Genomic DNA, 14011 nt, shown 5'->3' on the forward strand with positions numbered 1-14011 from the left:
TCCTCTGGATGCCCATTGGAGGACAATGCGGGACTGCCAGCGCCCGGCACCGGCGCGGGCGTTCGAACCCGAGTTTGGCGGCGTTACCATGGGGATGCGGCCTGGCGGCTGCCTCCGGCTCTTGCCGAGACACCACGGTCGCCACCCTGGGGCCTCTCTCCCGTCGTCTTCTGTCCTTAGACAGGGCTGACTGCGGAGACATTTGGGAGCCTCCGAGGTGAGAAAGGGCTGTGAGGACGGGGGCGGGGTAGACCTGGTCGGGAGCCCTGGCTCCTGCCCCGCGGGAGAGAGGGCTCGGCCGTGAGGGCGGATGCCTGCCGAGCGCGTGAAAGCGGCGGGCGGTTGTGAGTTGGTCTCTCCGGGTTGCACCAGCGCACCTCCCCTACTCTCTGCCCTTCACCCCCATATCTTCGCCTCCTCTTCAGACATTATCTTGAACTCCACTTCTGTGAAGCCTTTTCTGAGCCTAGACGTCCTTCTACCTTTGAACCATAGCCCCGTCTTAGAGCGCTTCTAATTCCTCCCTGGCTTATTGTGTACTTCCGCGAACCCCATTTTCCTACCTTCCTTCTCCCCTGTAATGCTGAGGCCTTTGAGACAGGCCAGCATCTTTCACAATGTCTTACAGACACAGTTCGGCGATATTGCGGGCTGAGTTCCAGACCAACCGTGGTAGGATAGTAATCTGCCGGTGGAGGGCCCTGCCTCCAATTTGTTAGAAACGCAACCCATTGAAGCGTAACGAAGCGAAGCGCAATAAAACGAGATATGCTATAGTAAAATTTGCAGGAAATGAGTTTAACTTACCACACATAGAGGATTCCCCTCTATGCCATATCCCCCTTCCCCCTCCCATACAGAGATTTTTTTTTTTTTTTTAAATGGGAGTAGGGGGTGGAAACCCCAGCCTCATGTGCAAAGGACTTGAAAGGTCAAGGTTGGTCTTTCCACTCTGTGAAAAGGAAAACTTGCTACAACTCTCCCCAAATTGTGGCTTTTAGACTTGACTTCCCAATGCTTTTATTAGACTCCCTCCCCGTTAGTCTTTGCTTAAAACAAAACATTCTGTTGTTGCTATGTGCCAAGAGAGTTTGTCTGTCTCAGTTTCTTAGTGAGCCACAGCTGTTGTCACATTTTAAGTGTGTTTCAGAAAATGCTTGAAATCATTTTCTCCTTTGTGTTTATTTTCTGCTAGTAGTCTAAGTAAGTGCATGTAACAGCTACTCTGGTAACTGCCATTCATCAGGTGTCCATGATAGAATTGCATTATCAAAATTGTTTTATTGTTAACTCCTAAGACAATATATACCCAACCTGCATTGTCAATGATTCTTATATTAAAATCATCGCTCAAGAAGACTTTAATAAGGGGCTGAAAATCCAGGTATAGCAGCTATGTTCCTATTACATTCTTATAAAAGTTTGAACACTACCGAACTGAAGATCTGTGACATGTAATGGAAACCAGACTGGGGATTCAGGGTTAGGTCTTGGCTGGCTTTGCAAGTCACTTAGCCCTTTTAAACCTCTCTTTCCATCTAAAAAAAATAAAAAGGATTGAATTAGGTTCAAATTCCTGTGGCTCTGTTATCAAGTTAAGCAAACAGTGGATGTCAGGTAGACGTCACATAACTCAGCCTTCCAAAGACCATACAGATGGAAGTAATAGTTACCATTTATTGAGCATTTGCCCTACGCAAAGCACTATCTCAGAGGCTTTATCTAAATATTGTATCTTCTTACCATTAGTACATTAATGTGCTGCCCATATAGCATTTCATTAAAAACTTTCATTTTATGTTGTTAATGAAAACTAGGGCATGATCCTCTCATGTTCCAGTTTAGGTAGCATTTTCAACAGAAACAGCAGTTTCTTTCTGTAGACTGCAATTTTGTTGTTCCTAAAGTGAGAGGTTGAACTCTTCTCAGGTCCCTTACAAATTAATTGATCTATTAATTCGGTTTCCCATGCTGACTTAGCAAACCTGTTCATAATTTGTGCAGAATGGATTCTCAACAAATTTTGTTAAATTACATAGTTATATTTCTTGTACTTGTGTTGTGGTCATTTTATAACTAAGTAAGTTATTGTCTTAAGGATTTTGATGTTTATGTTTTATTAAATACTAGGGGCCCAGTACCCGAATTCATGCACTTTGAAAGGAACTATGGGCCAAGAGGCCGTGGTAGGCATAGGGGCAGGTCTCAGCCCATCCTCCATGCCCCCGTCCCGCCCCTTTTGCAGCGGCCCCGCCCCCGGTCCCCTGTCTGCTGGCAGCCCTGCTCCCGCCTGATGGCGCCAGCCCTGCTCACACCTGCTGACCATGCAGAGTGATTGGGGTGTGAGCAGGGCCCGGGCCATTAACTGGTGTGAGCAGTAGCTGTTGCTCTGATCACCCCACAGGAGCAGGGGGAGGTGGAGAAGCCCTCAGGGATGATGAGGGAGGGCCAGCTGCGCTCACACCTGCTGACAGTGCCAAGTGATCGGACCTGCACCAGGTACTGGCAGCGGGTGCAAGGGTGCAAGTGATGGCTCCACACTGGCTACAGGTGCAAGTAGGGCCGGCACCAACAGCAGGTGTGAGTGCTGGGTGGGATCACAGCACGCAGGAGCAAAGAATTTTCAGTAACTACCAGAGGCTCGCCCGATGACAGAAACCATCACCCTGCCTTGGTCTGGTGCCCCTGCTCACCTGCTTCATCATCCCGCCACAGCCAATGCCCAGCATGTTCCGCATACCCCCCTCTGGTGGTCAGCGCACATCATAGCAGCCGATTGCTCGGTTGTTTCAGTTGTTCAGCCGTTTGGTCTATATGCATATTAGCCTTTTATTATATAGGAAGATTTTTCTATAGGCATAAACTAATAATAATAGCTACCATTTGTGTTGGAAAAACTGTTTTCGAACTGTGTGTCTTTTTCCTTTGTAGGGGAAAACCTCAGTTCTTTCCCTTCTATATGTCTCCTTTAGTGCTCACAAAGAACACTTCTAACACCAAACGGGGGGTGGTTCCCCCACCAAACAAATCCCTGTGATATCAGGTGGGTATCCAGCAGTTTAACTCAGTCTGTCTGGAGATAGTGTCAGATCCCACAGGTTAAGGACTCAGTCCGATAGGACTGTTCCCACTCCACTTTACAAGTCAACTGCAAGTAGTAGATCCCCAGGTTTCCCACAACTTTGTCAGATTTGGCTACAAATTGGAGGTTCCCAGGATCCCTTCCTCAAGTTCAATTAATTTGCTAGAGTGACTCACACAATGCAGGCAAACACTAAAATTACATTTATGAGTTTAATAAAGGATACGATAAAGGGTACAGGTGAAGAGATACATTGAGTGAGGTCTGGGAGGGTCCTGGAAAAGGAGCATCTGTGCCCCTCGAGTTGGGGTCCATCATGTTGTAGTATGGATGTGTTCACCAATCTGGAAGCTCACCAAACCCATACTTTAGGAATTTAAAAAAAATTTTTTTTTTTTGTTTTTTTACAGAGAGAAAGGGAGAGGGGAAGAGAGCCAGAAACATCGATGAGAGAGAAACAGCTGCCTTCTGCACACTCCCTACTGGGGGTGCGCCTGCAACTAACGCACATGCCCTTGACCGGAATTGAACCTGGGACCCTTGTTGTGATTTGATTCAATAAAACCAGTGGTATCGAATCATGTAGCTAACATATGGATATCTATTCACTTTCTAAAACAAATTCATAGAGTTGTTTTTAATGAATTATCTATGGTTTGGTTTCTCTTTATTTTTACAAGGGAGATGATGATAATTGACATCTATCATAAGTCTTAGATTAATCAAGTAGCACAATTACATATTAATAATTTAGATTCCAGTGAATGTAATTATAGTTTTAATTCTTTTTTGCTTTCTCAGCATTAGTCCTTTAGAAATAATTCCTCATGCCATTTTGGCAACAGTTCCCAAACGGATGTAACACTGAGTAAAAGAATCTGTATCATCTAATTTATAAAAACTGATTGTCATAGTTATTTTTCCAACTAACCATATGTAATATATTTTTAATATATTTTTATTATTGATCATGTGAGATATATTTTGTAGAAAATATAAAAATATGGCAAAAATCTACAAATGATAGCTCTGCAATTGGATTAGACCATAATTTTAAAAATAAAATACTGCATTCAAACTTAATATTGTTTACCACCTGTTACTGGTGGTAAAATTAAACCTTTATATTTAGAGAAATACTTGCACTGTTTTAAGATAACTGTACTCAACAATTTTTTAATGTTTATTTTTAGGTAATTGCTTTTCACCAGATTTAGAAATTTAATAACCTCATAATGGGGTTCTTGGAAAGAATTGCAGTACTTGCAAGCATTAGCTACTTAACTGTAAACAAACTTGAAACATTTTTTAGTTACAAAAAGAAACCTTTTAAAACTACTTTTGTATGTAATTCATGATTGGTGTCCCAAAATCCACAACTAGCCTTAAGAATTCCATTAAGTATCATATATTCTCATTCCTTCACAGCTGTTATTTTAGGCAGTTGTCTAGTTTCATTTGTGTTCTGTTGAGATCAGTAGTATAGATAGAATAATCCCTGGAGTTTGAAATTTCCTTGTTGGAGAGAAACATATATACTATATTACTCACCTTTTAATCTCCCACTGGTAATACTGAATTTCTTGTGTTCTTAATTAGGGACCTTATGCCTAACATTTTAAGGAAAATTGATTAATAATGTTGGGTTTGTATTGTACCTATTTTTAAAATTATTTTTAATATATATTTTTTATTGATTTCAAAGAGAAAGAGAGAGAGAGAGAGAGAGAGAGAGAAACATCAGTGATGAGAGAGAATCATCAATTGCCTGCCTCCTGCATGCTCCTACTGTGGGGGATCGAGCCTGCAATCTGGGCATGTCCCCTAGGCTGGAATCGAACCTGGGCCTTTCAGTCTGCAGGTTGACGCTCTATCCACTGAGCCAAACTGGCTAGGGCAATGAAAGTTTTAAGTTAATTGAAGCTTACACATAGTGTTACTATTAGTATAATTTGCTAGTATAATACACCTACTTCAGTATGTCTCGTTCCTTATCTTTATATTCAGCCTTTCATCAAATATGGCAGGTTCTTAAATAATGTTTTATTATAACACTGATGAGATGCCATAGGAACTTACCTCTTGTTTTTGTTGTTGTTGCTTTTTTTTTTTTTTTTTTAAATATTTTACTGATTTTTTACAGAGAGGAAGGGAGAGGGATAAAGAGTTAGAAACATCCGAGAGAATCCAAGATGGCTGCTCGGGTAGGCAACTAGCCGCAGCCGCACACAACAATTTTAATAAAATACAACTAAAATATAAAATGGACATTACCCAGAACTACAGGAAAGTCGACTGACTGGAAATCCTACAACAAGAAGCAAGGAGAAAACCAGAAGGAAGCACGGAGGAGCTGTAAAAGCCTAAGGTACGGAGACACGCGGTGCACGCGAAGAGGACGGAGCCGGAGAGGAGGGAGGCCGAGTGCCTGGCGGGCGTTCCCTAGCGGAAAGGAGATAAAACTCCGACTGTGCTGGGCCCCCGACTGCTCTGAACCCCAGTTCTGGGCCAGACCCCGGGGACTCAGGCTCAGCCATAGGGAGCTGGGCTGTAAGTCGGAACCCCGGGGAAGCGGAGAAAGGAGGTCCCGGAGGCGCGCACACTGCCCCCAGAGAAGGGCCGGTCGGCTGTGCCGCGGGATTGCCCTGACGGGAAGGAGACTGGGGCTCCAGACTGCTGTGAACACCACCTCCAACTCCACTTCCAACTGAACTGAACCCCAATACCGGGCTCATTGGGGGAGAGCATAGACTGTTTGGCAGCAGGCGAAAATCGAGGGCACCTTTCTCTCAGAGGCGCCGGCAGCGAGCACTGAAGGACCCGCATAGGGCGGGGCTGACGGAAGCCAAAGCTGCAGGCTCCACCCTGAAACCCCGTCCCGTCTGTAACTGCGAAATGCGACAACAAAATAGATCAGAAACGAAAGAAATGGAGGACAAAGAGCGTCTGGATATAGAGTTCAAATCTACGCTTATAAGGTTTTTCAAGAATTTCCTAGAAAAGATGGATAAGGCCTATGAGAATATGAAAAGAGATCAACTAGAATTAATAAGGAGTCAACAAGAAATGATAAGGGATCAACAAGAAATAAAGAATACATTGTCTGAAATAAAAAATATTCTACAGAGTCCTAAAAACAAAAGGGAAGATCGCAAGAATCAAGTCAAAGATTTGGAACATAAAGAGCCAGAAGACACTCCTCCACAGAAGCTAGAAAGCAAGAGAATCCAGAAAATTGAAGATAATGTAAGAAACCTCTGGGACAACTTCAAGCGAACCAACATCAGAATTATGGGGGTTCCAGAAGATGAGAGAGAGCAAGATATCGAAAACATACTGAAAGAAATAGTGACAGAAAACTTCCCCCACCTGGTGAAAGAATTTGACTTCCAGTCCAGGAAGCGCACAGAACTCCAAACAAAAGGAATCCAAAGAGGACCACACCGAGACACATCATTATTAAAATTCCAAGAGCAAAAGATAAAGAGAGAATACTAAAAGAAGCAAGAGCAAAGAAGGTAGTAACTTATAAAGGAGCACCTATACGATTGTCAGCTGACTTCTCAACAGAAACCATGCAGGCCAGAAGGGAATGGCAAGAAATATTCAAGGTGATGAATAGCAAGAACCTACAGCCAAAAATAAGCTACCCAGCAAAGCTATCACTCAGAATCGAAGGCCAGATAAAGAGCTTCACTAATAAAAAAAAGCTAAAGGAGTTCATCACCACCAAACCAGAATTATATGAATTGCTGAAGGGGGTTCTTTCAGAAGAGAAAGTAAACAAAGATAAAAATTATGAACAACAAATACGTAATTATCAACAAGTGAATCTAAAAACCAAGGAAATTAAAAAAATCTGATGAACAATATTAACTGTTGAATATAATAGAATCAGAGGTATGGAAGGGGAGTGAACTGACGATTCTTGGGGAAAAGGGGAGAGGGGGGCGTGGGAAGAGACTGAACATAAACTGTGCACCTATGGATGAGGACAATGGGGAGGGGAAAGGGCAGAGGGTGGGGTGGGAACCTGGTGGAGGAGAGCAATGGTGGGGGGGGGGGGGAAGGAACATTTGTAATAATATGAAAAATAAAAACTTAAAAAAAAAAAAAAAAAAAAGAGTTAGAAACATCGATGAGAGAGAAACATCAATCAGCTGCCTCCTGAACAACCCCCACTGGGGATGTGCCTGCAACCAAGGTACATGCCCTTGACTGGAATCGAACCTGGGACCCTTCAGTTCGCAGGCCGACGCTCTATCCACTGAACCAAACCGGTTTTGGCTTACCTCTTGTTTTTATCAATTAGTCTATAAAATAAAATTGATTTTGTTACCTGTCAGTTCATTTAGTTACAGAACCTATCAACAGTGTTAAGTGGGGATTTACTGTAAAGAAACCATCTTTTAATAGTGTTAAAAGTCATTTATATGGCACATACTTTTTTCCTAAAAGTAATTTGGTGACCCAATCCTCCTATATAATAAAAGCCTAATATGCAAATTGTCCTTACGGGTGGGAGTTGGACCAACAGGGAGTTAGATGTACACTGACCACCAAACGGTGACACGGAACAAGGCAGGCGTTGGCAATGTGGCACTGGCAACGGGCGGCAGTGGAGGCACTGCCGGCCCCAATGGGTCCTGACGAGAGCAGACCATGGTGGGATGGTGGAGCAAGTAAGCAGGCAGCACCAGCCAAGGCAGGCGCGAAGGGAGGCCTGGGCCAGCAGCCACTAGGGACCCTACCAGTGCACGAATTTTGTGCACTGGGCCTCTAGTGTTGAATAAGAGAACATGGCCCCATCCGTATGGAGTACTTTATAGTTTCAGTTAGTTTTACAAAACTGTCTTACTATATACTTTGAAAGAGGGAAATGGAAATTCAGAGCAACTAAGTGATTTTGCCCAAGGTCACACAGCTAAATGGAATATTATCTGATTCCAAGTTCAGTGTCAGGCAGTTTTAGTGGGTAGAGTTACCTAGTTTAGATAGATAAATGGAGAGTTTGAGGGAGCATATTAAATAGTTGGATTTTTTCCACATCCTGGAATGTGAATAAACTTCCTTAAATTGTGTATAAAGTTTCATGTGTTCCCCCTCCAGTTTATTTTTTCTGCCACCAGGATAAGAAAATTTGAACTTCTGCCAACTGGATTTCTTCCAATACTATTTCTGATTAGTACTCCAACAGCTGAGACCTAGCAGTCTCTGGATTTGTCTCAAAGGTGAACTCTACATACTTGTGGTATTGAATGTAACTGGACCCTACATGTAAAAACCTTATCATCTGTCCGCCATTGTATTTCGCTGATTGCAGGGCATTTTCCTGATGGTAACAGCTGTTATATTCCATGCTCCTAACAGAACTGCAGGAGGCAGCAATCTATGGAGCTGGATAGATAGTGGGCCTATTAGGGCGCCTGGCAATGGTGCTGTCTTTGCAGCTACTTCTGAAAGAGGCAGCATAGTGAAAAGAACATGGGCTTAGCCGTGAGAAGACCTAAGTCTTCTCTTATTCTGATCTTTCTCCTCGTAAGTGAAATGTGTGTGTGTGTGTATGTGTATGTGAGATATGTACATCATGCATAAGTCTTAAATCATTGTGCTGAGAAAAGCCAGATACAAAAGAGAATAAATGGTATAATTCCATTTATATTTAACTTTTAGAAAATGCAAAATAATATATAATGACAAAACAGATCAGTGGTTGCCTAGGTCCAGAGGCAGCAGGAAGGATGGATGTATAGAGGTATGAGGAATCTTTTGAGGGTGATATTCTGTATTTTAATTGTGGAGGTGGTTTTACAAGTGTATATATAACTGTCAAAATTCATGGAATTGCACAGTATTGTGCACACCACCCCTTCTCCCTCCCGCAAAAAATAAGGGACATTTTAAAACTGTTTTAGAGTTTAGTAAGAACGAACAGTGAGCCCTGGCTGGTAAGATCAGTGGTTAGAGCACCAGCCCATGCACCAAAGGATTGCAGGTTTGGTTCCGGTCAAGTGTATAGAACCTGGGTTTCAGATTCAATCCTCAGCCCCAGAGATTGGGGGGCATGAGAGGCAACCAATTGATGTGTCTCTCTCATATCAATGTTTCTCACTCTATCCCTCTTTCCCTCATCTCCTCCCCCCTTCCCCTGCCTTCTACTGTAAAAATCAATGAAAAAAATATCCTTGGGTGAGGATTAACAAAAAAAAACAAAAAAAAAGAAAGAAAAGAAAAGAAAGAGAAAAAAGGAGAAAAGAAGAACATTGAAATGGATTTAGATTATTTACTATGGATATGGAAAGAGAAAAAGCAGCACAGATATGTATCAATAGGCCGTGTATTTTCCCTCTTTCCTCTAAGTTACCCAGTAAAATTAGAGCTATAATAGTAGGAATGCTCAAATAAACCAAATCAACAATCATCAGTCTTGGCATCTAACTCTTCTTTTACTCATTTGTCATTTTTATATGAATCTTTACGAACTAGTAGTGGTAGAAGACATTTGAGATCAGATAAATTTCTAATATATTTGAAATGTATAATTCACTATAAATTTTGGCCCTATGTTCCATTTGTCTGGTTATTCTGCTTCTTAATGATTATTATATCCTATCATTTTAAGATGAAGAACTCTATTTACATCCTTTTGTCACAGTATGACAAAAGAAGGGCACTAGAAATAAAATGGAAATAAATTGATACCTCCAGCCCCAGATTCTCATCTCTATGATTATAAATACCCCAAAATCCTTCTCTTAATAAGTCCTTCCAGAAGCCACAACTAATTGTTTGGAGTTTATAGGAAGTTGGAAATTGACCAAGAATGACTATTCAGTAACTCAAATATGAAAAAATAAATGACCTTTCTGGATTAGCTACTTGTGGTTGTAGAAGAGCTGTTCCTGATCTCCAAAGTGAAGAGAAGGGCCAATGTGGTTGTGCTCATTCTTTCCTTAATCCCCAAGCCCTCTCCACTTTCTTTATCCTTTCTTGCTAGGAATGCATAACCTTTAGCTGGATGTGCACAATGGGCAGCTGCTTCTAGTTTACTGGAGGAAAGCCAATTTTAGGTTTTGACTAGGAAATACTAAGATGTGAAAAGACTTTAGACAATTAATTGGAATACATGAAATATATAAAAACTCACGAGTTAATAAGGAATTTGACATACACACACACACACACACACACACACACACACACACACAAAACAAAACAAACACCTGAAAGTTCTCATGAACTTGAACTTAACAGTGGTATGGAGAAACTCCTCAGGGTCCTGACTTTATTAATAGGCCAGGATTATATGTTATATCACTTGTTAGTATTTAATTAAATACCTTGGTATATTAAGTATTTTAATATGCAGTCATCTAAAATCTTGACCATAGCCCTCGCCGGTTTGGCTCAGTGGATGGAGCGTTGACCTGTGGACTGAAGGGTTCCAGGTTCGATTCCAGTCAAGGGCGTATGCCTGGGTTGTGGGCTTCCATCCCTAGTGGGGCGAGGGGCCGTGTGGGAGGCAGTGGATCAGTGGTTCTCTTCTTTGATGTTTCTATTTTTCTCCCTTCCTCTCTGAATTAAATAAAAATATATTTTTTTAAATAAAAGAAAATCTTGACAATAGTATTAATTTCCTAGGTAAGCCCCTACTTATGTTCTGTACAGGTAGGCATCTACAACTACCTACCTTTTAGAATGATCTGAAATTATGAATCAGATTTCAAATTGATGATGTTTTTACCTCTTTAAACAACTGTTACGTACTCAGCAAATACAAATGGGATTTTCTCAGAGTTACTTAATTTGTAATCCTCTGTCATTTGCTATTTAATTCTGCTCGCATTCTAAAAGAGTTCTTAGCCTTTGTTCATTAATCATGGAAACAGTTGTGCAACATGCCTTGGAGTTAACTTGAACATCTAAAATTAGTCCTGCTACAGTCAGTGGTTGGGAGCAGTGTTTCAGTAGTTTGTAGCATGTGTGAAGTAGACATTGAAAGATTGGAAAGAACTCCTTAGAAGTAAGTTACTTGTATAACGTGTGTGTGCATGTAGCTATGTGTATGTACAAATGAAAGTCTCTTTTATTAAGCAGATGAACAAATTATATCTGTTTCTACAAATGCATCGTAAGCATCTTTGTTTATGCCAAGGATGGGGAACCTTTTTTCTGCCAAAGGCCATTTGGATATTTATAACATCATTTTTTTGGCTACATAAAATTGTAATTTAAAAACTAGCCTGCTCTATTTGATCAAACATTTAATTAACGCACCGCTAATACCTTGGCAGGGCCAGACCAAATTATTTCCTGGGCGCAAGGACCGGATATTCCCTAACCCTGTTATGTACCATGTTGTTTAATCAATTCAGAAGAAAAATATATTTATTGAAAACTTGGTATGCTAGAATGGATTTTTCTGCATTTTTTGTGGTTTTTGTTTTTTTTAAGGAATAAATTGTATAGTATATGCTGTATTTCAAATGAATGACTTGTGTGTGTTTTTCTCTTTACAGTTTATAGAAACCTATTCACAAAAATGACATCCTGGTTGTATGAATGTCTTTGTGAAGCTGAACTTGCACAGTATTATCCTCATTTTACTACCCTTGGCCTTCAGAAAATAGATGAATTAGCAAAGGTTACAATGAAGGACTACTCCAAATTGGGAGTACATGACATGAATGACCGAAAACGTCTTTTCCAACTTATCAAAATCATTAAGATTATGCAAGAAGAAGATAAAGCAGTCAGTAGCCCAGAGCATCCACTTCAGACAAGCAGCCTATACAGCAAGCCTCGGGAACCCAGATCTGGACCTCGCAGACAATTGCATTTTGATTCTCTTGCTGACAACACAGACAAAACTACCAACAACTGTGGATTTGAAATGTGCAATTTATCAGATTTTTCTGCAAATGAACAGAAATCTGGTTACCTAAAAGTGCTGGAGCACACGCTACCAGATGATTCCCATTACCAAACAAAAACAAGAATTCTGAATGCCACAGCTGCTGATTCCTATGGGCTAACAGAGACTAACACTTCACTCTTGTCATCAAATCACTTTTCTCCAATATTGGGTGATTGTGATATTCCCATTATTCAAAGAGTCTCTCATGGTTCAGGATATAACTATGGAATCCCTCATTCTGTTACCAGGTAATATTTTGTTTATTTGTTAGTTTGTTTTTGAATGTGGGGAGCCTCAGGCAAGGGCCTCTTCATGACCAAAGTAGTACAGCCAACTCCTCTTTTACAGAAAATGATAGTGAGCAGCGTCTGCATTGATAGGAAAAATTAATGTGGACTTGGGACTTTCCAGATGTGAGAAAGATGATATTGTTCATGTACATCAAGCATCTGTTACTTGCCAGGATTCACTATTATTCCTATTGCAGATCTATTTCTATAATTTATAGTGTAACATGATACAATACATCTAGTGCATCCATTAATGTAAAATAGTTAACCAGCCTTATACAGTGGGGGGGAAATTACACAATCCATAGGATATGTATATTTTTAAGGATTATCAGATTCACTTCAACCAACCAGGAGACGTAAAGCTTATTAAAAAAAAGAAATAATAGTGTGTAGTTTAATTAAGTAGGTCTTTGGAGCAGTTAATTTTTTTTTGTTAGAGTTTAGGGTTTGAGAGCCAGGGTGACAATAAGTTATTTTCACCCAATGCTTCAAATTAGAATTTTAAATAAGGTTCTTAAAGAGGCGATTACTAACATTGGCATAATAGGAAACGTTTTTTAAAAATAACATGTATTGCTTGTTTTGTTACTTTACAACTTTAGATGGTGAGTTATGGAGAAACAAAATAATTTGTTAAGCCACATTTCCTCTTTTTAAAGCTATTCATTTCTTAAAATAAGATATTAGTCTTATATTGGCTAAGGTTTCAGAGGATCTCATAATCAACCAGTTCTTTTATTTAAAAAAAAAAAAAAAAGAAGAAGAAGAAGCCTCAATGTTTCAGATAAAAGTACCTTTAATAATTTGAAATACATAAGAGAATTTCATAGTGTTTCTGAAAACTTTTGGGAGGGATTGGTTTAGCAGAGCATAGAACCTAAAGTACTGTTTTCTTTCAATTGTGATAGGACTAGTCTTGTTACCATAAAAAAATTTCTTAAAAAAAACGCATAAAAGTTAGTAATAAAAATATATATTTGTTCTTGGTGAAAATTATTCTCTTGGCTATTACAGTCTTTTGTTGAATAACACACAAAAATTAAATTGGAGTTATTTATAAATATATTACAGATACCACTTTGCATTATTAATTTGGACAGAATGAATATTTTAGTTTAAATACTAGCTGAAACCGGTTTGGCTCAGTGAATAGAGCGTCGGCCTTCGGACTGAAGGATCCAGGGTTCAATTCCGGTCAAGGGCATGTACCTTGATTGCGGGCACATCCCAAGTGGAGGGTGTGCAGGAGGCAGCTGGTCGATGTTTCTTTCTCATTGATGTTTCTAGCTCCCTATCTCTTTCCCTTCCTCTCTGTAAAAAATCAATAAAATATATTTAAATAAGTAAGTAAATAAATAAATACCACCTCTGCTAGGCTCAATTCTAGATATAAAGATTAGGATATCTGTAGACTCTTAATCTCTTAGGGGGCAGGGTAAGTAGGAAGACTTAAATTAGGTCCTTTCAAAAAATCATTTTCTAGCCAATTAGAGGGTTCATAAAAATTGAAATTGACATGAAATAATTATATAGTGAAATAGCTTATTTAAAATCTATATATATAAAAGCCAAGCAATCAGAACGACTGGAACGACTGGTTGCTGTGATGCACACTGTGGCCAGCCAATGGGCGATTGGGGGACGGCCCCTCCCCTGGCTGGCCCTGCCCCTGATTGGTCCCCCAAATCCCAATTGGGGGCGAGGGCAGCCGATGAACTC

The 14011-nt window shown here is 40.4% G+C and overlaps 1 protein-coding gene across 5 annotated transcripts in view; it reads left to right on the forward strand.

The window, feature by feature from the left end:
• Positions 1 to 46: 46 nt before the first annotated feature.
• The window catches only part of KIF24 (kinesin family member 24), a 62327-nt gene continuing 48362 nt past the window's right edge, over positions 47 to 14011 (forward strand). For 2 of the 5 annotated variants that reach the window (XR_014796231.1, XM_084897943.1), the window contains exons 1-2: positions 47 to 217; positions 11602 to 12247. Coding sequence is in view for 4 of the 5 variants with exons in the window: in XM_084897943.1 (XP_084754069.1) it covers positions 11625 to 12247 (623 nt within the window). In the remaining variant the exon portion in view is untranslated. Of the gene's footprint in view, positions 218 to 8211; positions 8314 to 8558; positions 8621 to 11028; positions 11106 to 11601; positions 12248 to 14011 lie in introns of those variants that run through there. The other 3 variants (XM_084897945.1, XM_084897946.1, XM_084897944.1) reach the window with 3 other exon arrangements.

The sequence above is a fragment of the Pipistrellus hanaki genome (assembly GCF_964339955.1).
Source record: "Pipistrellus hanaki genome assembly, chromosome: 11".
NCBI lineage: Eukaryota > Metazoa > Chordata > Mammalia > Chiroptera > Vespertilionidae > Pipistrellus > Pipistrellus hanaki.